Source organism: Patagioenas fasciata, chromosome 36 (assembly GCF_037038585.1).
Source record: "Patagioenas fasciata isolate bPatFas1 chromosome 36, bPatFas1.hap1, whole genome shotgun sequence".
NCBI lineage: Eukaryota > Metazoa > Chordata > Aves > Columbiformes > Columbidae > Patagioenas > Patagioenas fasciata.
Genome location: NC_092555.1, coordinates 3,052,259 through 3,076,203, shown reverse-complemented (window position 1 = coordinate 3,076,203; position 23,945 = coordinate 3,052,259). Strand labels below are relative to the sequence as shown.

General features: G+C 56.2%; 1 protein-coding gene across 4 annotated transcripts in view; it reads left to right on the top strand.

Moving 5' to 3' along the window:
* HUWE1 (HECT, UBA and WWE domain containing E3 ubiquitin protein ligase 1) overlaps nucleotides 1-23,945 on the top strand; it is a 104,831-nt gene that overhangs the window by 68,983 nt on the left and 11,903 nt on the right. For 3 of the 4 annotated variants that reach the window (XM_071801243.1, XM_071801244.1, XM_071801245.1), the window contains 14 exons: nucleotides 232-520; nucleotides 2,978-3,080; nucleotides 4,761-5,316; nucleotides 6,969-7,554; nucleotides 9,521-9,624; nucleotides 9,733-9,889; nucleotides 9,990-10,119; nucleotides 12,200-12,402; nucleotides 12,506-12,633; nucleotides 15,928-16,021; nucleotides 18,082-18,234; nucleotides 19,574-19,819; nucleotides 21,096-21,213; nucleotides 21,325-21,465. In XM_071801243.1, coding sequence (XP_071657344.1) covers nucleotides 232-520; nucleotides 2,978-3,080; nucleotides 4,761-5,316; nucleotides 6,969-7,554; nucleotides 9,521-9,624; nucleotides 9,733-9,889; nucleotides 9,990-10,119; nucleotides 12,200-12,402; nucleotides 12,506-12,633; nucleotides 15,928-16,021; nucleotides 18,082-18,234; nucleotides 19,574-19,819; nucleotides 21,096-21,213; nucleotides 21,325-21,465 — 3,008 coding nt within the window. The remainder of the gene's footprint in view (nucleotides 1-231; nucleotides 521-2,977; nucleotides 3,081-4,760; nucleotides 5,317-6,968; nucleotides 7,555-9,520; nucleotides 9,625-9,732; nucleotides 9,890-9,989; nucleotides 10,120-12,199; nucleotides 12,403-12,505; nucleotides 12,634-15,927; nucleotides 16,022-18,081; nucleotides 18,235-19,573; nucleotides 19,820-21,095; nucleotides 21,214-21,324; nucleotides 21,466-23,945) is intronic. The other variant, XM_071801246.1, reaches the window with a different exon arrangement.

Sequence of the window (23,945 nt, the reverse complement as noted above, 5' to 3'; positions counted from 1 at the left end):
CCAAGGATGGGGGCGTGGTCTCGGGGGGGGGGGGGCGTGGCCTCCAGGGGGGCGTGGCCTCGAGCAGCTGCAGCTGCTTTTTAACACTCTCACCCCCTGAATCCTTGAGGCTGAGGCGGGGGGGTGTGTGTGTCCCAAGGGCGGGTGTGTCCTCCAGGGTGGGCGTGTCCTCCTAGTGGGCGTGTCTAACAGGGGCGTGGCCACCCGTTCCCCTTTCCCCCGTCCCCGCAGGTGCTGGCGCAGCAGCGCGCGGAGCAGCAGCGCCGGGAGCTGGCGCAGGCCACGGGCTCGGACGCGCCGCTGGACCCGGTGACGTTCATCCAGACGCTGCCGTCGGAGCTGCGGCGCTCGGTGCTGGAGGACATGGAGGACAGCGTGCTGGCCGTCATGCCGCCCGACATCGCGGCCGAGGCCCAGGCGCTGCGGCGCGAGCAGGAGGCGCGCCAGCGCCAGCTCATGCACGAGCGGCTCTTCGGCCACCCCAGCACCTCCGCGCTCTCCGCCATCCTGCGCAGCCCTGGTGAGCGGCACCGGGGGGCGGCCGGGCTGGCAGCGCGGCCCCTCGGCCACCCTGTCCCCTCCTGTCCGTCCCTGTCCCCTCCTGTTCCTCCTGTCTATCCCTGTCCATCCCTGTCCCCTCCTGTCCATCCCTGTCCCCTCCTGTCTATCCCTGTCCCCTCCTGTCCATCCCTGTCCCCTCCTGTTCCTCCTGTCTATCCCTGTCCATCCCTGTCCCCTCCTGTCCGTCCCTGTCCCCTCCTGTTCCTCCTGTCTATCCCTGTCCATCCCTGTCCCCTTCTGTCCGTCCCTGTCCCCTCCTGTCCCCTCCTGTCCATCCCTGTCCCCTCCTGTCCGTCCCTGTCCCCTCCTGTTCCTCCTGTCTATCCCTGTCCATCCCTGTCCCCTCCTGTCCATCCCTGTCCCGTCCTGTTCCTCCTGTCTATCCCTGTCCATCCCTGTTCCCTCCCGTCCACCCATGTCCCCTCCTGTTCTCCGTGCCCCTTCCTTTTCCCCTTGTCCCCTCCCGTCTATCCCTGTCCCCCCTGTCCCCTCCTGTCCATCCCTACCCCTTCCTTTTCCCCTTGTCCCCTCCTGTTGCCCCTTTCCCCTCCTGTTGCCCCTGTCCCTTCCCGTCCACCCTTGTCCCCTCCTGTTCCCCTTGTCCCCTCCTGTCCACCCCTGTCCCCTCCCGTCCACCCCTGTCCCCTCCCGTCCATCCCTGTTCTCTCCTGTTCCCCTTGTCCCCTCCCGTCCATCCCTGTCCCCTCTTGTTCCCTCCCGTCCATCCCTGTCCCCTCTTGTCCCCTCCTGTCCATCCCTGTCCCCTCCTGTCCATCCCTGTCCCCTCCTGTTCCCCTTGTCCCTTCCTGTTCCCCTTGTCCCTTCCTGTCCCCCTTGTCCCTTCCTGTCCATCCCTGTCCCCTCCTCTCCATCCTTGTCCCCTCCTGTTCCTCCTGTCTATCCCTGTCCATCCTTGTCCCCTCCTGTCCATCCCTGTCCCTTCCTGTTCCCCTTGTCCCCTCCTGTCCATTCCTGTCCCTTCCTGTTCCCCTTGTCCCCTCCTGTCCATCCCTGTCCCCTCCTCTCCATCCCTGTCCCCTCCTGTTCCCCTTGTCCCCTCCTGTTCCCCTTGTCCTTTCCTGTTCCCCTTGTCCCTTCCTGTCCATCCCTGTCCCTTCCTGTCCATCCCTGTCCCCTCCTCTCCGTCCTTGTCCCCTCCTGTTCCTCCTGTCTGTCCCTGTCCATCCTTGTCCCCTCCTGTCCATCCCTGTCCCCCTTGTCCCCTCCTCTCCATCCCTGTCCCCTCCTGTCCATCCCTGTCCCCTCCTGTCCATCCCTGTTCCCTCCTCTCCATCCCTGTCCCCTCCTGTCCATCCTTGTCCCCTCCTGTCCATCCCTGTCCCCCTTGTCCCCTCCTCTCCATCCTTGTCCCCTCCTCTCCATCCCTGTCCCCTCCTCTCCATCCCTGTCCCCTCCTGTCCATCCTTGTCCCCTCCTGTCCATCCCTGTCCCCCTTGTCCCCTCCTCTCCATCCCTGTCCCCTCCTCTCCATCCCTGTCCCCTCCTGTCCATCCCTGTTCCCTCCTCTCCATCCCTGTCCCCTCCTCTCCATCCCTGTCCCCTCCTGTCCATCCTTGTCCCCTCCTGTCCATCCCTGTCCCCCTTGTCCCCTCCTCTCCATCCTTGTCCCCTCCTCTCCATCCTTGTCCCCTCCTCTCCATCCCTGTCCCCTCCTGTCCATCCTTGTCCCCTCCTGTCCATCCCTGTCCCCCTTGTCCCCTCCTCTCCATCCTTGTCCCCTCCTCTCCATCCCTGTCCCCTCCTCTCCATCCCTGTTCCCTCCTCTCCATCCCTGTCCCCTCCTGTCCATCCCTGTCCCCTCCTCTCCATCCCTGTCCCTTCCTTTTTCCCTTGTCCCTTCCCATCCATCCCTGTCCCCTCCTGTCCCCCTTACCCCCTCCTGTTGCCCGTCCCCTCCCGTCCATCCCTGTCCCCTCCTGTCCCCCTAACCCCCTCCTGTTGCCCGTCCCCTCCCGTCCATCCCTGTCCCCTCCTGTCCCCCAACCCCCTCCTGTTGCCTGTCCCCTCCTGTCCATCCCTGTCCCCTCCTGTCCCCCTTACCCCCTCCTGTTGCCCGTCCCCTCCCGTCCATCCCTGTCCCCTCCTGTCCCCCTAACCCCCTCCTGTTGCCCGTCCCCTCCCATCCATCCCTGTCCCCTCCTGTCCCCCTTACCCCCTCCTGTTGCCCGTCCCCTCCTGTCCCCCTAACCCCCTCCTGTTGCCCGTCCCCTCCTGTCCCCCTAACCCCCTCCTGTTGCCCGTCCCCTCCCGTCCATCCCTGTCCCCTCCCGTCCATCCCTGTCCCCTCCCGTCCGCCCTGTCCCCTTCTCCTGACCCCCCCAATCCCCTCCCAACACCCCAAATCTTCCCCTGACCCCCCCAAATCTCCCCTGACCCCCGGTCTCTGTGTCTGCAGCCTTCACCAGCCGGCTGAGCGGGAACCGGGGGGTCCAGTACACGCGCTTGGCCGTGCAGCGGGGGGGCACCTTCCACATGGGCAGCGGCGCCGCCCACGCACGGTACCCACCCCATTTATTACCCCCCCCCCAACTTATTCTCCCCCCCTACAACCTCTCTCCCCTCCCACGATTTATTTTTCCCTCCAATTTTTCTCAATTCTTAAATTTTAGAAAAATATTGAAATTTTAAATTGAAATTTTTAGTTCTCCTTTCAAATTTAAATTTATTTTTGAATTTAAATTCAAAATTCAAATTGTAATATAAATTTTTAATTATTCCTTTGACTTTTATTTCAAATTTCAACTAAAATTTTTGATTTTTATTTCAAATTTCAACTAAAATTTTTGATTTTTATTTCAATTTTCAACTAAAATTTTTGATTTTAATTTCAATTTTTATCAAATATGAATTAAAAATTTCTCTTATAAATTCTAACTCTACGTTCAAATTTTTAATTCCAAATTTGAATTTTAAGTTAATTTAAATTTAGATTCAAATTTCAGTTTCTCTTTTCATTTCCATTTTGAATTTATTTTCAAATTTACATCTTCATTTTCATTTCAAATTTAAATTTAGATTCAAATTTAAATTTTGAATTTCATTTGGCATTTAAGTTTTGAATTTTATTTCGCATTTAGTTTTTGAATTTCATTTCACATTTAAATTTTGAATTCAGTTTTGCATTTAAATTTTGAATTTCATTTCGCATTTAAGTTTTGAATTTAATTTCAAATTTCAAATTTGAATTTCATTTCGAATTTAAATTTTGATTTTCATTTCGCATTTAAATTCTTAATTCAATTTTGCATTTAAATTTTGAATTTAGTTTCACATTTAAGTTTTTAATTTAATTTCAGATTTAAATTTTGAATTTAATTTCAAATTTAAATTTTGAATTTAATTTCAAATTTAAATTTTGAATTTAATTTCACGTTTAAATTTTGAATTTTCACATTTGAATTTTGGACTTAATTTGAGATTTAAATTTTGAATTTGAGATTTAAATTTTGAATTTAATTTCAGATTTAAGTTTTGAATTTAATTTCAAATTTAACTTTTGAATTTCATTTTGCATTTAAATTTTGAATTTAATTTCACGTTTAAACTTTGAATTTAATTTCACATTTAAATTTTGCATTTAAAATTTGAATTTAATTTCAGATTTAGGTTTTGAATTTAATTTCAGATTTAAAGTTTGAATTTAATTTCACATTTAGGTTTTGAATTTAATTTCACATTTAGGTTTTGAATTTAATTTCACATTTAAATTTTGCATTTAATTTCACATTTAAATTTTGAATTTAATTTCACACTTAAATTTTGAATTTAATTTCAAATTTAAATTTTGAATTTAATTTCACATTTAAATTTTGAATTTAATTTCAAATTTAAATTTTGCATTTAAAATTTGAATTTAATTTCAGATTTAAAGTTTGAATTTAATGTCACATTTAGGTTTTGAATTTAATTTCACATTTAAATTTTGAATTTAATTTCACACTTAAATTTTGAATTTAATTTCAAATTTAAATTTTGAATTTAAAATTTGAATTTAATTTCAAATTTAAATTTTGAATTTAATTTCACATTCAGGTTTTGAATTTAATTTCACATTTCAATTTTGAATTTAATTTCAGATTGAAATTTGTAAATTTTAAATTCCAAATTTCCCCCAATGTTTAATTTCAATTTAATCTTTAACCTAACATCCCCCCCATTTCCCCCCCCCCATCTCCCAGCCCGTCGGGCGCCGGCGCCGACGCCCTCCTGCGCCTGCGCGGCCGCCTCCTGCTGGACCACGAGGCGCTCTCCTGCCTGCTGGTGCTGCTCTTCGTGGACGAGCCCAAACTCAACACCAGCCGGCTGCACCGCGTGCTCCGCAACCTGTGCTACCACGCGCCCACCCGCGGCTGGGTGGTGCGGAGCCTCCTCTCCATCCTCCAACGCAGCAGCGAGAGCGAGCTGTGCCTCGAGACCCCCCGCGCGCCCCAACCCCCCGACGAGAAACCGCGACGCCGGAGCGGGGGTCCCGGTAGCTCGGAACCCTCGCGGGGGCTTGAGCTCCTGCAACGCGTGGAGGCGAGAAGCTCCGGGCAACTCTCGTGGCTTTCGGTGTCCATGGATGCGGCGTTGGGCTGTAGGACCAACATCTTCCAGATCCAAAGGGCGCCCGGGAGGAAACACACGGAGAAACACGGTGGTGGCGCGGCCGCCGGCTCCGCCGTCCACATCCACCCCCAGGCTGCCCCCGTGGTCTGCCGGCACGTGCTCGATACCCTCATCCAGTTGGCCAAGGTGGGAAATGGGGGGGTTTGGGGGGGGGCTGGGGGCTCTACGGTGGGATTTGGGAGGCAATAAGGGGCTTTTATGGGGGGAATATGGTGGTTTGGGGGGTCTGGAGGTGGATTTGGGGGGGCATAAGGTGCTTCTTAGGGCTCATTGATAGAGATGAGGGGGTCTGGGGGGATTTGGGGGCTCTACAGTGGAATTTGGGGGGGGAATAAGGGGCTTTTGGGGGGTCTGGAGGTGGATTTGGGGGGGCATAAGGTGCTTCTTAGGGCTCATTGATAGAGATGAGGGGGTCTGGGGGGATTTGGGGGCTCTACGGTGGAATTTGGGGGGAGAATAAGGGGCTTTTGGGGGGTCTGGAGGTGGATTTGGGGGGGCATAAGGTGCTTCTTAGGGCTCCTTAATGGAGCTGAGGGGGTTTGGGGGGACATGGGGATTTGGGGGCTCTATGGTGGAATTTGGGGGGCAATAAGGGGCTTTTGGGGGGGTTTGGGGGGTCTGGAGGTGCATTTGGGGGGGCAATAAGGTCCTTCTTGGGGCTCCTTAATGGAGCTGAAGGGGTTTGGGGGGACACAGGGGGGGATTTGGGGACTCTACAGTGGAATTTGGGGGGGGTTGGGGTCACTGGGGGGGTGTTTTGGGGTCACTGGGGGGGTGTTTTGGGGCCCCTTGATGGAGCTGGGGGGCACCGGCGCATTTGGGGGGCTCTGGAGGCTGTTTGGGGGCATCTGGGGGTGCCCAACTTTTGGGCCATTTTGGGGGGGGTCACCAACACCTGATTAATGCTCTTTATTTTCTCTCCCCCCCCCAATATTTTCTGTTCCCCCCCCAATTTCCCCCCCAAATTTTCCTTCCCCCCCCCAAAAATTTTCCTTCCCCTCCAATATTTTCTCTTCCCCCCCCATATTTTCCTTCCCCCCCAAATTTTCTTCCCCCCCCCCAATATTTTTGGTTCCCCCCCAATATTTTCTCCCACCCCCCAATATTCCCCCTCCATACTTTGTGTTCCCCCCCCCATACTTTGTGTTCCCCCCCCCATACTTTGTGTTCCCCCCCCCATATTTTGTGTTCCCCCCCATATTTTGTGTTCCCCCATATTTTATGTTCCCCCCCATATTTGTGTTCCCCCCCCCATATTTTATGTTCCCCCCCATATTTGTGTTCCCCCCCCCATATTTTGTGTTCCCCCCCCATACTTTGTGTTCCCCCCCATATTTTGTGTTCCCCCATATTTTATGTTCCCCCCCATATTTGTGTTCCCCCCCATATTTTGTGTTCCCCCCATATTTTCTGTTCCCCCCCATATTTTCTGTCCCCCCCCATATTTTCTCCCACCCCCAATATCCCCCCCATATTTTGTCTCCCCCCAATATTTTCCGTCCCCCCCCAATATTTTCTGTTCCCCCCAATATTTTTGGTTCCCCCCCAATATTTTCTCCCCCCCCAATATTCCCCCCCAATATTTTCTGGTCCCCCCCCCCCTCCAATATTTTGTGTTCCCCCCCAATATTTTCTGTCCCCCTCATATTTCTCTCCCCCCCCCAATATTTTCTCTCCCCCCCCATATTTTCTCCCCCCCCCCCCATTTTCTCTTCCCCCCCCCCCCCATATTTTCTCTCCCCCCCAATATTACCCCCCCCCCATTTTCCACCCCCCAGGTCTTCCCCAGCCACTTCACCCAACAGCGCAGCCGCGACCCCCCCAGCGACCCCGAGCGGGGCCCCCCCCCCAAACCCAGCCCGGGCGGTGGGGGGGGGGGCGGCACCAGCAGCCCCTGCCCTCCCCCCCCACCTCCCCCTACCCAAACCCCCCCTCCCCCCCCTAGTGCCCCCCCCCTCCCCCCACCCCCTCCTCCCCCCGCTTCCAACCTCTCCACCGATTTTTGGGACCTTTTGGTCAAACTGGATAACATGAACGTGAGCCGCAAAGGGAAGAGCTCGGCCAAGGCGGGGGGCGCCGGGGGGGGCCCCGAGCCCGAGGCGGCGGGTTTGGGGTTAGAAACGTCGCCTTTGGGGCAGCTGATGAACATGTTGTCCCACGGCGTCATCCGCCGCAGCGCCCTGCTCACCGAGAAGCTCCTGCGCCTGCTCTCCCTCATCTCCATCGCCCTCCCCGAGGGCGGGGGGGGGACACCCAACGGTGGCAACGGGGGGGGCGGCGCGGCGGCCGCGGCCACCACGGCGGGGACCGGGACGACGACGGCGGCGGCGACGGGAGCGGGGAGCCCGGCGGGGAGTAATGGGGGTGAGTGGTGGGGATGGGGACGTGGGGGGACGTGGGGGCACGTGGGGATGTGGGGGGATGTGGGGACATGGAGGGATATGGGGACATGGAGGGATGTGGGGACAGGGGGACATGGAGATGGGGGCACATGGGGGGACATGGAGGGATGTGGGGACATGGGGACAATATGGGGACATGGAGGGATGTGGGGACAGGGGGACATGGAGGGATATGGGGACATGGAGGGATGTGGGGACAGGGGGACATGGAGATGGGGACATGGAGGGATGTGGGGACAGGGGGACGTGGAGGGATATGGGGACATGGAGGGATGTGGGGACAGGGGGACATGGAGGGATATGGGGACATGGAGGGATGTGGGGACAGGGGGACATGGAGGGATGTGGGGACAGGGGGACATGGAAGGATATGGGGACATGGAGGGGTGTGGGGACAGGGGGACGTGGAGGGATATGGGGACATGGAGGGATGTGGGGACAGGGGGACATGGAGGGATATGGGGACATGGAGGGATGTGGGGACAGGGGGACATGGAGGGATGTGGGGACATGGAGGGATGTGGGGACAGGGGGACATGGAGGGATATGGGGACATGGAGGGATGTGGGGACAGGGGGACGTGGAGGGATATGGGGACATGGAGGGATGTGGGGACAGGGGGACGTGGAGGGATATGGGGACATGGAGGGGTGTGGGGACAGGGGGACATGGAGATGGGGACATGGGGGGATATGGAGATGGGGGCACATGGGGACATGGAGGGACATGGGGATATGGGGACATTAGGGGGATGTGGGGACATGGGGGGACGTGGGGACTTGGAGGGATAGGGCGGACATGGGGGCACATGGGGACATGGAGGGATGTGGGGACAGGGGGACATGGAGATGGGGGCACATGGGGACATGGGGACTTGGAGGGATATGGGGACATGGAGGGATATGGGGACATTAGGGGGATGTGGGGACAATATGGGGACATGGAGATGGGGGCATATGGGGCCATGGGGGGACGTGGGGACTTGGAGGGATAGGGCGGACATGGGGGCACATGGGGACATGGAGGGATGTGGGGACAGGGGGACATGGAGATGGGGGGACATGGAGATGGGGGGATATGGGGACATGGGGACTTGGAGGGATATGGGGACATGGAGGGATATGGGGACATTAGGGGGATGTGGGGACAACATGGGGACATGGAGATGGGGGCACGTGGGGACAGGGGTGGGGACATGGGGACTTGGAGGGGTATGGGGGATGTGGGGGGACATGGGGACATGGAGAGATGTGGGGACAGGGGGACATGGAGATGGGGGCACATGGGGGGACATGGAGGGATGTGGGGACATGGGGACAATATGGGGACATGGAGATGGGGGGATATGGGGACATGGAGGGATATGGGGACATGGAAGGATGTGGGGACATTAGGGGGATGTGGGGACAATATGGGGACATGGAGATGAGGGGACATGGGGACACGGGGGGACATGGGGACTTGGAGGGATATGGGGACATGGAGGGATGTGGGGACATTGGGACAGGGGGACATGGAGATGGGGGCACATGGGGACGGGGGTGGGGACATGGGGACTTGGAGGGATATGGGGACATGGAGGGATGTGGGGACATTGGGGGGATGTGGGGGCACATGGGGACATGGGGGGACATGGGGACAATATGGGGATGTGGGGACATTGGGACAGGGGGATGTGGGGAGATGGGATGGGGGGACATGGGAATGGGGGCACATGGGGATCGGTGGGGACAATATGGGGACATAGAGGGATGTGGGGACATTGGGACATGGACATGAGGACAGGGACGGGGTGGGGACATGGGGACAATACAGGGACAAGGCCAGCGGTGGCATCACATCCCCAAGACCCCGGCGCGGGGATGGGGGTCTGCGCGGGGACGAGCCACCCCTCCCCCATCCCCAACTGTCCCCAACTGTCCCCAAAGCCCGTGCCAAGTCCCCGCCGAAGGTCCCCGAGGGGGGCGCCAGCCCCGACCCCCGCATGGCGGCCACGGGCTTGACCGAGAGCCAACTCCAGCTCTCCGTGGAGGTAACGGCCGCGTCCCCAAATCCTGGGCGGGGGGGGCTGGGGGGGGGTGACCCAGGTGACAACGCTGTCCCCAACCCCCCCCCCGCCACCCCGGCGATGTCCCCGCAGGTGCTGACGTCCCACTCGTGCTCGGAGGAGGGGCTGGAGGACGCGGCCAACGTGCTGCTGCAGCTGTCGCGGGGGGACGCGGGGACCAGGGACACGGTGCTGCGGCTGCTGCTCAGCGGGGGGCGCCACCTGGGGGCCACCCTGTGCCGCCAGATCGGTACGGGGCGGGGGGGGGACACACACACATGGTGGGGGGGGGGGGAGCGGGGGGTGACAGGGGTGTCACCTCCCCCCTCCATGGTCCCTCGCGGGGACAGGGACGCTGCTGGCAGAGCTGCGCGAGTACAACCTGGAGCAGGCGCGGCGGGCGCAGAGCGAGGCCCCGTCCCCCGAGGGGCCCCCCGAGGAGCAGCTGCCCCCCAAGCTCAAGGGCAAGATGCAGAGCCGGTGAGACACGCCCCCCCCCCCCCCACCCCTTGGACACGCCCCCCACCCCTTGGACACGCCCCCCGGGTTTACTCTGGGCCCTACTGATGACTCTTGAACCTCTGGTTAACTCTGGGCTTTATTAATAACCATTATTCCTATTGTTAACTCTGGGCCCTACTGATAACACTTGGCTTTGCCATTGACTCTTGCACCTGTTAACTCTGAACCCTGTTAATAACCTTTATTCCTATTGTTAACTCTGAGCCCTACTGATAACACTTGCCTGTGTCATTAACCCTTGTATCTGTTAACTCTGGGCCTTATTAATAACCATTGTTCCTATTGTTAACTCTGGGCCCTACTGATAACACTTGGCTTTGCCATTAACTCTTGCACTTGTTGTTAACCCTGGGCCCTATTACTAACCCTTATTCCTATTGTTAACTCTGGGCCCTACTGATAACACTTGCCTGTGTCATTAACTCTTGTATCTGTTAACTCTGGGCCTTATTAATAACCATTATTCCTATTGTTAACTCTGGGCCCTACTGATAACGGCTTTGCCATTAACTCTTGTGCCTGTTAACTCTGGACCCTATTAATAACCTTTATTCCTGTTGTTAACTCTGGGCCCTACTGATAACACTTGCCTTTGCCATTATGTCTTGCACTTGTTGTTAACTCTGGGCCCTATTGATAACCCTGATTCCTGCTGTTAACTCTGGGCCCTACTGATAACATTTGCTGCTGCTGAGAACTCTTGTTCCTGCTTACAATTCTTGCACCTGCTGTTAATCCTGGTCCCTACTGATAACCCTTATTCCTGCTGTTAACCCTTGTCCCTACTGATAACCCTTTACTGTTCCAACCCCTTTCCTTGCTGTTAACCCTTGTCCCTACTGATAACCCTTGTCCCTACTGATAACCGTTTTACTTACTGTTAACCCTTGAACCTACTGACAACCCTTTACTGTTCCAACTGCTTTCCTTGCTGTTAACCCTTGTCCCTACTGATAACCCTTTACTCTTCCAACCGTTTTCCTTACTGTTAACCCTTTTCCTTGCTGTTAACCCTTGTCCCTACTGATACCCCTTTTCCTTACTGTTAACCCTTGTCCCTACTGACAACCCTTCACTGTTCCAACCCCTTTCCTTGCTGTTAACCCTTGTCCCTACTGATACCCCTTTTCCTTACTGTTAACCCTTGTCCCTACTGACAACCCTTCACTGTTCCAACCCCTTTCCTTGCTGTTAACCCTTGTCCCTACTGATACCCCTTTTCCTTACTGTTAACCCTTGTCCCTGCTGACAACCCTTCACTGTTCCAACCCCTTTCCTTGCTGTTAACCCTTGTCCCTACTGGTAACCCTTTTCCTTACTGTTAACCCTTGTCCCTACTGACAACCCTTCACTGTTCCAACCCCTTTCCTTGCTGTTAACCCTTGTCCCTACTGGTAACCCTTTTCCTTACTGTTAACCCTTGTCCCTACTGACAACCCTTCACTGTTCCAACCCCTTTCCTTGCTGTTAACCCTTGTCCCTACTGATACCCCTTTTCCTTACTGTTAACCCTTGTCCCTACTGATAACCCTTTACTCTTCCAACCCTTTTCCTTGCTGTTAACCCTTGTCCCTACTGATAACCCTTTACTGTTCCAACTCCTTTCCTTGCTGTTAACCCTTGTCCCTACTGATAATTGGTTTACTTACTGTTAACCCTTGTCCCTACTGACAACCGTTTACTGTTCCAACCCCTTTCCTTGCTGTTAACCCTTGTCCCTACTGATACCCCTTTTCCTTACTGTTAACCCTTGTCCCTACTGACAACCCTTTACTGTTCCAACCCCTTTCCTTGCTGTTAACCCTTGTCCCTACTGATACCCCTTTTCCTTACTGTTAACCCTTGTCCCTACCGACAACCCTTTACTGTTCCAACCCCTTTCCTTGCTGTTAACCCTTGTCCCTACTGATACCCCTTTTCCTTACTGTTAACCCTTGTCCCTACTGACAACCCTTTACTGTTCCAACCCCTTTCCTTGCTGTTAACCCTCGTCCCTCCCGCCAACACCCCCCCAAGCCTTGTCCCTACTGCCCCGCAGGTTCGACACGGCGGAGAGCGTGGTGATCGTGGCGTCGCAGAAGCGGGCGCTGGGGGGGCGGGAGCTGCAGCTGCCGTCCATGTCCGTCCTCACCTCCAAAACCTCCACCCAGCGCTTCTTCCTCCGCGTGCTCCAGGTCATCATCCAGCTGCGCGACGACACCCGCCGGGCGCACAAGAAGGCCAAGCAGGCCGGCCGCCTGGGTAAAAACCACGGGCTGGGGGGCGTCCCCCGCTTTGTCCCCCCCACGTCGTCACCTTTGTCAGCCCCATCCTAACGCGCTGTCCGTCCCCCCCCATCTCGAAGGTGCCGGGGGCCTGGGGGCGGCCGGGAGCATCCAGGCAGCCGTCCGGCAGCTGGAGGCCGAGGCCGACGCCATCATACAAATGGTACGTGAGGGGCAGAGGGCCCGGAGGCGGCAGCAGGCGGACACGGTTAGCACGGCCGGGCCTTCCTCCCCGCCCTCCTCCTCCTCTTCCTCGCCTTCCTCCTCCTCCTCTTCCTCACCTTGCTCCTCCTCGTCCCGTTCTGGCTCCTCCTTCGCCATCCTCCTCCTGCGCCGCCTCCTCTCTCATCCTCTTTCCCCCTTTTGTGTCCTGCTCCTTCTCGCCTTCTTCATCCTCATCTTCATCATCTTCATCCTCATCATCCTCATACTCATCTTCATCCTCCATCGTCTTCATCCTCTTCCTCCTCCTTCACCATCCTCCTCGTGTGCTGCCTCCTCTCTCATCCTCTTCCCCACTTTTGTGCCCTGCTCCTTCTCATCTTCTTCATCCTCATCCTCATCATCTTCATCCTCATCGTCTTCATCATCTTCATCCTCCTTCGCCATCCTCCTCTTGTGCCACCTCCTCTCTCATCCTCTTCCCCACTTTTGTGTCCTGCTCCTTCTCGCCTTCTTCATCCTCATCTTCATCATCTTCATCATCTTCATCCTTATCATCTTCATCATCTTCATTCTCATCATCATCTTCATCCTCCATCGTCGTCATCCTCTTCCTTCTCCTTCGCCATCCTCCTCGTGTGCTGCCTCCTCTCTCATCCTCTTCCCACTTTTGTGCCCTGCTCCTTCTCATCTTCTTCATCCTCATCCTCATCATCTTCATCCTCATCGTCTTCATCATCTTCATCCTCCTTCGCCATCCTCCTCTTGTGCCACCTCCTCTCTCATCCTCTTCCCCACTTTTGTGTCCTGCTCCTTCTCATCTTCTTCATCCTCATCTTCATCATCTTCATCATCTTCATCCTTATCATCTTCATCATCTTCATTCTCATCATCATCTTCATCCTCCATCGTCTTCATCCTCTTCCTTCTCCTTCGCCATCCTCCTCGTGTGCTGCCTCCTCTCTCATCCTCTTCCCACTTTTGTGCCCTGCTCCTTCTCATCTTCTTCATCCTCATCCTCATCATCTTCATCCTCATCGTCTTCATCATCTTCATCCTCCTTCGCCATCCTCCTCTTGTGCCACCTCCTCTCTCATCCTCTTCCCCCCTTTTGTGTCCTGCTCCTTCTCGCCTTCTTCATCCTCATCTTCATCCTCATCCTCATCATCTTCATCCTCATCTTCATCATCATTCTCATCGTCTTCATCCTCATCTTCATCCTCTTCCTCCTCCTTCGCCATCCTCCTCCTGTGCCACCTCCTCTCTCATCCTCTTCCCCCGCTTTGTGTCCTGCTCCTTCTCGCCTTCTTCATCCTCATCTTCTTCATCTTCATCATCCTCATCCTCATCTTCGTTCTCCATTGTCTTCATCCTGCTTTTCATCCTCTTCTTCCTCCTCCTTCACCAACCTCCTCTCTCCTTGTCCTGTTCCCCTCTCTGTGTCCTGCTCCTTCTTGTCTTCATCCTCCTCCTCCTCATCTTCATCCTCCTCTTCGTCGTCTTCATCCCCCATTGTCTTCATCCTCTTCCTCCTCCTGCGCCGCCTCCTCTCTCATCCTCTTCCCCCCTTTTGTGTCCTGCTCCTTCTCGCCTTCTTCATCCTCATCTTTGTCACCTTCATCCTCCTCTTCATCGTTTTCATTCTCTTCATCTTCATCCTCATCCTCATCCTCATCCTCATCTTCATCCTCTCTCCTCATCCTGTTCCCCGCTGTGTTCTGCTCTTTCTCACTCTCCTCATCTTCATCCTCTTGTCATCCTCCATCTTCATCCTCATCCTCCTCTTCATCATCGTCCTGCTCCTCTTCATCATCTTCATCTTTCTCTTGCCCATCTTCATCCTCACCTTCATTCTCCTCTTCGTCATCTTCATCCTCCTTTTCATCTTCATCCTCATCATCTTTGTCTTTCTCTTCATCTACATCCTCTACAGCATTTTCGTGCTCATCATCTTCCTCCTCCTCCTCTTCATCATCTTCTCTTCTTCCTCCTCTTATCATCTTCATCCTCTTCTTCATCCTCTCATCCTCTTCTTTGTCTTCATCCTCCTCGTCATCTTCATCCTCCTCGTCGTCTTCATCCTCCTCATCATCTTCATCCTCTTCGTCCTCTTCTTTGTTTTCATCCTCGTCATCTTCATCCTCATCATCTTCATCCTCCTTGTCATCTTCATCCTCCTCGTCATCTTCATCTTCATCCTCTTCTTTGTCTTCATCCTCGTCATCTTCATCCTCATCATCTTCATCCTCGTCATCTTCATCCTCCTCGTCATCCTCCTCATCCTCTTCTTTGTCTTCATCCTCGTCATCTTCATCCTCGTCATCTTCATCCTCCTCATCATCTTCATCCTCCTCGTCATCTTCATCCTCTTCTTCATCCTCCTCATCCTCTTCTTTGTCTTCATCCTCGTCATCTTCATCCTCGTCATCTTCATCCTCGTCATCTTCATCCTCTTTGTCATCTTCATCTTCCTCGTCATCTTCATCCTCGTCATCCTCGTCATCTTCATCCTCATCATCTTCATCCTCGTCATCTTCATCCTCGTCATCCTCTTCTTTGTCTTCATCCTCGTCATCTTCATCCTCATCATCTTCATCCTCGTCATCTTCATCTTCCTCGTCATCTTCATCCTCGTCATCCTCTTCTTTGTCTTCATCCTCGTCATCTTCATCCTCATCATCTTCATCCTCGTCATCTTCATCTTCCTCGTCATCTTCATCCTCGTCATCCTCTTCTTTGTCTTCATCCTCGTCATCTTCATCCTCATCATCTTCATCCTCGTCGTCTTCATCCTCCTTGTCATGTTCATCTTCATCCTCGTCATGCTCTTGTCTTCATCCTCGTCATCTTCATCCTCCTCGTCATTTTCATCCTCTTCTTCATCCTCCTCATCCTCTTCTTTGTCTTCATCCTCGTCATCTTCATCCTCGTCATCTTCATCCTCTCTGTCATCTTCATCTTCCTCGTCATCTTCATCCCCGTCATCCTCTTCTTTGTCTTCATCCTCGTCATCTTCATCCTCCTTGTCATCTTCATCTTCATCCTTGTCATGCTCTTCTTTGTCTTCATCCTCGTCATCTTCATCCTCCTCGTCATCTTCATCCTCTTCTTCATCCTCCTCATCCTCTTCTTTGTCTTCATCCTCATCCTCATCCTCATCCTCATCCTCATCCTCATCCTCCTCTTCCTCCCCGCCTTCCTGCTCTTCCTCCTCCTCCCCCATCCCTCCCCCCCAAAGCAGCCGCAGCGCCGGGGTCCCCTGAGCTCTGGCTGGGGGGGTCGGGGTCCCCCGTTCGGGGGGGTCCCGGCCCCCTAAACCCGCCCCCCCGCGTTCCCGCAGTCGGAGGCCGGGCCGGACGGGCCCCCCCGGCGCGACGAGTCGCCCATGGACGTGGACCAGCCCTCCCCGGCCCCGCAGGACCCGCCCGCCCTGGGTGAGCAAACCAGTGCGCACCAGTACGCACCAGTACACACCAGTGTGCACCAGTATGCACCAGTACACACCAGAGTGTGCCAGTAAACACCAGTGTGCACCAGTGCAAACCAGTGTGCACCTGTACACACCAGTGCACACCAGGGTGCGCCAGTACACACCAGTGCGCACCAGTATGCACCAGTACACACCAGAGCGCACCAGTACACGCCAGTGAACACCAGTGTGCACCAGTGCAAACCAGTGTGCACCTGTACACACCAGTGCGCACCAGTGTGCGCCACTACACACCAGTGCGCACCAGTACACACCAGTGTGCACCAGTATGCACCAGTACACACCAGAGTGCGCCAGTAAACACCAGTGTGCACCAGTGCAAACCAGTGTGCACCTGTACACACCAGTGCACACCAGTGTGCGCCAGTACACACCAGTGCGCACCAGTACACACCAGTACACACCAGTGTGCACCAGTACACACCAGTGTGCACCAGTATGCACCAGTACACACCAGAGCGCGCCAGTAAACACCAGTGTGCACCAGTGCAAACCAGTGTGCACCTGTACACACCAGTGCACACCAGGGTGCGCCAGTACACACCAGTGCGCACCAGTACACACCAGTGCACACCAGGGTGCGCCAGTACACACCAGTGTGCACCAGTATGCACCAGTACACACCAGTGCGCGCCAGTAAACACCAGTGTGCACCAGTGCAAACCAGTGTGCACCTGTACACACCAGTGCACACCAGTGTGCACCAGTACACACCGGAGCGCACCACTACTCGCCAGTACACACCAGTGTGCACCAGTACACACCAGTGAACACCAGTGCGCACCAGTACACACCAGTGAGCACCAGTGAACACCTGTGTGCACCATTACACACCAGTGAACACCAGAGCGCACCAGTGAACACCAGTACACACCAGTGCGCACCAGTATGCACCAGTACACACCGCTGAACACTTGTGTACACCAGTGAACACCAGTGCGCACCAGTGCGCACCAGTACACACCAGTGTGCACCAGTACACACCAGTGAACACCAGTGTGCACCAGTATGCACCAGTACACACCGGTGAACACCTGTGTACACCATTACACACCTGTGTACACCATTACACTCCAGTGAACACCAGTACGCACCAGTACACACCAGTGAACACCAGCACACACCAGTGAGCACCAGTACTCACCAGTACACACCCATACACACCAGTGCGCACCAGTACACACCAGTGTGCACCAGTGAACACCAGTACACACCAGTGAACCCCAGTGTGCACCAGTGAACACCGGTACACACCAGTGTGCACCAGTGAACACCAGCACAAACCAGTGTGCACCAGTGAACACCAGTAAACACCAGTGTGCACCAGTGCGCACCAGTATACACCAGTGAACACTGCTGCAAACCAGTGCGCACCAGTGGAAACCAGTGAGCACCAGTACACACCAGTGTGCACCAGTGCAAACCAGTGAACACCAGTGTGCACCAGTGCACACCAGTGCAAACCAGTACACACCAGCGCACACCAGCGCACACCAGTGCACACCAGTACATGCCAGTGCAAACAAGCACACACCAGTACGCACCAGTGCAAACCAGTACACACCAGTACTCACCAGTACAAACCAGTACACACCAGTACTCACCAGTACAAACCAGTACACACCAGTACACACCAATACACACCAGTACACACCAGTACTCACCATTACAAACCAGTACACACCAGTACACACCAATACACACCAGTACACACCAGTACTCACCAGTACAAACCAGTACACACCAGTACACACCAATACACACCAGTACACACCAGTACTCACCAGTACGCACCAGCGCACCCCCAATAACCTGCACTGGGGAGTGGGTGGGCACCCTGACCCCCCCCATCCCACCACTTTGTCCCAGTAAGGACACTGGTCATGTTCTCCTTCACCTTCCAGCCCCATACTGGTGCGGGGTCTCCCATACTGGTCTATACTGGTGCGGGGGGGTTCCTGGGAGCCGGGGGGGTCCTGATGGGTTGTGTGTCCCCCCCCCCAGGCTCGGAGGGTCCCCAGGGGGCGCCGGAGCGGGACGAGCGGCCCCCGGAGCTGCCGCTGCTGAGCGAGCAGCTGAGCCTGGACGAGCTGTGGGACATGCTGGGCGAGTGCCTCAAGGAGCTCGAGGAGTCCCACGACCAGCACGCCGTCCTGGGTGGGTACCAGGGCTCTGGGGACCCCCCCAGCGGCTTCGGGGGGCCCCAAAACCCCCGGGGGGTCCATGAAATCCCCACCATGTCCCCAAGACCCCCACCATGTCCCCAAGACCCCCGTAGTGCCCCCTATCCCCATCCCCAGTGCTCACCCCCTCCATTGTCCCCCACACTGTGCCCCCCTCATTACTCCTCTAACCCATGGTGCCCCCCATCACCCCCTAACCCATGGCGCCCCCATTCCCCCCCCAACACCAGGCACCCCCTATTCCCCTTTAACCCATGGTGCCCCCTATCGCCCCCTAACACATGTCCCCCCCATTCCCCCCAACCCATTCCCCCCTACCCCATGGTGCCCCCCATCACCCCCTAACCCATGTCCCCCCCATTCCCCCCCCAACCCATTCCCCCCTAACCCATGATGTCCCCCATTGCCCCCTAACCCATGGTGCCACTCCATCACCCCCTAACCTGTGTCACCCCCATTCCCCCCTAACCCATGGTGCCCCCATTCCCCCCCAACACCAGGCACCCCCTATTCCCCTCTACCCCATGGTGCCCCCCATCACCCCCTAACCCCTATCCCCCCCATTCCCCCCCAACCCATGGTGCCCCCCATCACCCCCTAACCTGTGTCACCCCCTATTCCCCCGTACCCCCTGGTGCCCCCATCACCCCCTAACCCCTATCCCCCCCATTCCCCCCAACCCATGGTGCCCCCCATCACCCCCTAACCTGTGTCACCCCCTATTCCCCTCTACCCCATGGTGCCCCCATCACCCCCTAACCTGTGTCACCCCCTATTCCCCCCTACCCCATGGTGCCCCCCATCACCTCCTAACCCATGTCCCCCTCATCACCCCCCAACCCCTGTCCCCCCTATTCCCCACTAACCCATGGTGCCCCCCATCACCCCCTAACCTGTGTCACCCCCTATTCCCCCCTACCCCATGGTGCCCCCCATCACCCCCTAACCCCTGTCCTCCCCATTCCCCCCCAACCCATGGTGCCCCCCATCACCCCCTACCCCACGGTGCCCCCCATCACCCCCTAACCTGTGTCACCCCCTATTCCCCCGTACCCCCTGGTGCCCCCATCACCCCCTAACCCCTATCCCCCCCATTCCCCCCCAACCCATGGTGCCCCCCATCACCCCCTAACCCATGTCCCCCTCATCACCCCCTAACCCCTATCCCCCCCATTCCCCCCCAACACCAGGCACCCCCTATTCCCCTCTACCCCATGGTGCCCCCATCACCCCCCAACCCCTGTCACCCCCTATTCCCCGTACCCCCTGGTGCCCCCATCGCCCCTAACGCCGTCCCCACCCCGTACCCGCAGTGCTGCAGCCGGCGGTGGAGGCGTTCTTCCTGGTGCACGCCACGGAGCGGGAGAGCAAGCCCCCGGTGCGGGACACGCGCGAGAGCCAGCTGGCGCACATCAAGGACGAGCCCCCCCCGCTGTCCCCCGCGCCCCTCACCCCCGCCACCCCCTCGGCGCTCGACCCCTTCTTCTCCAGGGAGCCCTCGGCCATGCACATCTCGGCCAGCCTGCCCCCCGATACCCAGAAGTTCCTGCGCTTCGCCGGTCAGCGGACACGGGGGCTTTAGAAGGGGGTTCGGGGGCTTTAAAAGGGGGTTCGGGGGCTTTAGAAGGGGGTTCGGGGGCTTTAGAAGGGGGTTTGGGGGCTTTAGAAGGGGGTTCGGGGGCTTTAGAAGGGGGTTTGGGGGCTTTAAAAGGGTGTTCGGGGGCTTTAGAAGGGGGTTCGGGGGCTTTAGAAGGGGGTTTGGGGGCTTTAGAAGGGGGTTCGGGGGCTTTAGAAGGGGGTTCGGGGGCTTTAAAAGGGGGTTTGGGGGCTTTAGAAGGGGGTTCGGGGGCTTTAGAAGGGGGTTCGGGGGCTTTAAAAGGGGGTTTGGGGGCTTTAGAAGGGGGTTCGGGGGCTTTAGAAGGGGGTTCGGGGGCTTTAAAAGGGGGTTCGGGGATTTAGAAAGGGGTTTGAGGGGTTTAGAAAGGGGTTTGGGGCTTTAGAAAGGGGTTTGAGGGCTTTAGAAAGGGGTTTGGGGGCTTTAAAAGGGGGTTCGGGGGCTTTAAAAAGGGGTTTGGGAGGGATTTGGGGCTTTAGAAAGGGAGTTTGGGGCTTTAGAAAGGGGTTTGAGGGCTTTAGAAAGGGGTTTGAGGGCTTTAGAAAGGGGTTTGGGGCTTTAGAAAGGGGTTTGGGGCTTTAGAAAGGGGTTGGGGGCTTTAAAAAGTGGGTTTGGGGGCTTCAGAAAGGAGTTTGGGGCCTGATTTGGGGCTTTATAAAGGGGGCTGGGGGCGATTTGGGGGCTTTAGAAAGGGGGTTTGGGGCTGTAAAAGGGGGTTTGGGGCTGTACAAGGGGGTTTGGGGTTGTACAAGGGGGTTTGGGGCTGTACAAGGGGGTTTGGGGCTGTAAAAGGGGGTTTGGGGTTGTAAAAGGGGGTTTGGGGCTGTAAAAGGGGGTTTGGGGTTGTACAAGGGGGTTTGGGGCTGTAAAAGGGAGTTTGGGGCTGTAAAAAGGGAGTTTGGGGCTGTACAAGGGGGTTTGGGGTTGTAAAGGGGGTTTGGGGCTGTAAAAGGGGGTTTGGGGTTGTAAAAGGGGGTTTGGGGTTGTAAAAGGGGGTCTGGGGCTGTAAAAGAGGGATTTGGGGGCTTTAAAAGTGGGTTTGGGGCCTTAAAAGGGTGTTTGTGGGGAGGGACTTGGGGCTATAAAAAGGGGGTTCAGCTCTTTACAAAGGGGTTTGCGGGGGACTTTGGGGTGTCCCATTAACCCCCCCACCTTGTGGGTGGAATAAGGGGGATCCCCATGTTTCGGGGGCCTAATTCTTCCCCCCTTCCTCCCCATAGAAACGCACCGGACGGTGCTGAACCAGATCCTGCGCCAATCCACCACTCACCTGGCCGACGGCCCCTTCGCCGTGCTGGTCGACTACATCCGCGTGCTGGACTTCGACGTCAAGCGCAAGTACGGCGCCCGGGCTGGGGGTGGGGGGCACATCCGACCTGGATGGGGGTCCCCGAAATCTCTGACACCCCCTTTTCGTCCCCCCCCGTCCTCCTCCTCCTCCATTCGCAGGTATTTCCGGCAGGAGCTGGAGCGGCTGGACGAGGGGCTGCGCAAGGAGGACATGGCCGTGCACGTGCGCCGCGACCACGTCTTCGAGGACTCGTACCGAGAGCTGCACCGCAAGTCACCCGAGGAGATGAAGAACAGGCTGTGAGGGCCCCCCCGAATCACCCCTGACACCCCAAAATCCTCCCAGACCACCCCTGACATCCCCAGACCACCCCTGATATCCCCAGACCACCCCTGACATCCCCAGACCACCCCTGATATCCCCAGACCACCCCTGATATCCCCAGACCCCCACATCCCCCTGACCATTGGTTTGAGGGTTCCTACCATGAGCTGCACTGCAAGTCCCCCCAGGAGATGAAGAACAGGTTGTGAGGGCCCCCCCAAACCACCCCTGACACCCCAAAATCCTCCCAGACCACCCCTGACATCCCCAGACCACCCCTGACATCCTCAGACCACTCCCGATATCCCCAGACCCCCACATCCCCCTGACCACTGGTTTGAGGGTTCCTACCATGAGCTGCACTGCAAGTCCCCCCAGGAGATGAAGAACAGGCTGTGAGGGCCCCCCCGAAACACCCCCAGACCCCCCCTGACACCCCAAACCCCCCCAGACCCCCCAAACCACCCCTGACACCCAAAACCCTCCCAGACCACCCCTGACATCCCCAGACCCCCACATCCCCCTGACCATTGGTTTGAGGGTTCCTACCATGAGCTGCACCGCAAGTCCCCCCAGGAGATGAAGAACAGGCTGTGAGGGCCCCCCCGAAACACCCCTGACACCCCAAAATCCTCCCAGACCACCCCTGACATCCCCAGACCACCCCTGACATCCTCAGACCACCCCTGACATCCCCAGACCACCCCTGACATCCCCAGACCCCCACATCCCCCTGACCATTGGTTTGAGGGTTCCTACCATGAGCTGCACCGCAAGTCCCCCCAGGAGATGAAGAACAGGTTGTGAGGGCCCCCCCGAATCACCCCTGACACCCCAAAACCCCCACACACTCCTCAACACCCCATAAACACCCCCAGACACCTCCTACCCCCCAAAAGCCCCTTTAGACACCTCCTGTCCCCCCCAACCTCCTCAAGACCCCAAAAACACCTCCTAGACACCCCCCAGATACCTCCTGTCCCCCCAAAAAGCCCCTTTAGACACCTCCTATCCCCCCCAAAACCCCCCCCAGACACCCCCCAGATACCTCCTATCCCCCCCAAAAACCCCCCCTAGACACCTCTTATCCCCCCCAAACTCCCTTACCACCCCCTAAACACCCCATAGACACCTCCTATCCCCCAAAAACACCCCCAAAAACACCCCCAGACACCTCCTATCCCCCCAAAAAGCCCCTTAAGATACCTCCTATCCCCCCCAAACCTCCTCAACACCCCAAAAACCCCCCCTAGACGCCCCCCAGATACCTCCTATCCCCCCCAAAAACACCCCCTAGACACCCCCCAGATACCTCCTATCCCCTCCAAAACCCCCCCTAGACACCTCTTATCCCCCCAAACTCCCTTAACACCCCTCTAAACACCCCATAGACACCTCCTATCCCCCCAAAACCCCCCCAGACACCTCCTGTCCCCCCCAAACCTCCTCAACACCCCAAAAACCCCCCCTAGACGCCCCCCAGATACCTCCTATCCCCCCAAAAACCCCCCCAGACATCTCTTATCCCCCCCAAACTCCCTTACCACCCCCTAAACACCCCATAGACACCTCCTATCCCCCAAAAACACCCCCAAAAACACCCCCAGACACCTCCTGTCCCCTCAAAAAGCCCCCCTAGACACCTCCTATCCCCCCCAAACCTCCTCAACACCCCAAAACCCCCCCCTAGACGCCCCCCAGATACCTCCTATCCCCCCAAAAACCCCCCTTAGACACCTCTTATCCCCCCCAAACTCCCTTAACACCCCTCTAAACACCCCATAGACACCTCCTATCCCCCCAAAACCCCCCCAGACACCTCCTGTCCCCCCCAAACCTCCTCAACACCCCAAAAACCCCCCCTAGACGCCCCCCAGATACCTCCTATCCCCCCCAAAAACCCCCCCAGACATCTCTTATCCCCCCCAAACTCCCTTACCACCCCCCTAAACACCCCATAGACACCTCCTATCCCCCAAAAACACCCCCAAAAACACCCCCAGACACCTCCTATCCCCCCAAAAAGCCCCTTAAGATACCTCCTATCCCCCCCAAACCTCCTCAACACCCCAAAAACCCCCCCCAGACACCCCCCAGATACCTCCTATCCCCTCCAAAACCCCCCCTAGACACCTCTTATCCCCCCCAAACTCCCTTACCACCCCCTAAACACCCCATAGACACCTCCTATCCCCCCAAAACCCCCCCAGACACCTCCTGTCCCCCCCAAACCTCCTCAACACCCCAAAAACCCCCCCTAGACACCCCCCAGATACCTCCTATCCCCCCCAAAAACCCCCCCAGACATCTCTTATCCCCCCCAAACTCCCTTACCACCCCCTATACACCCCATAGACACCTCCTATCCCCCAAAAACACCCCCAAAAACACCCCCAGACACCTCCTATCCCCCCAAAAAGCCCCTTTAGACACCTCCTATCCCCCCAAAATCCCC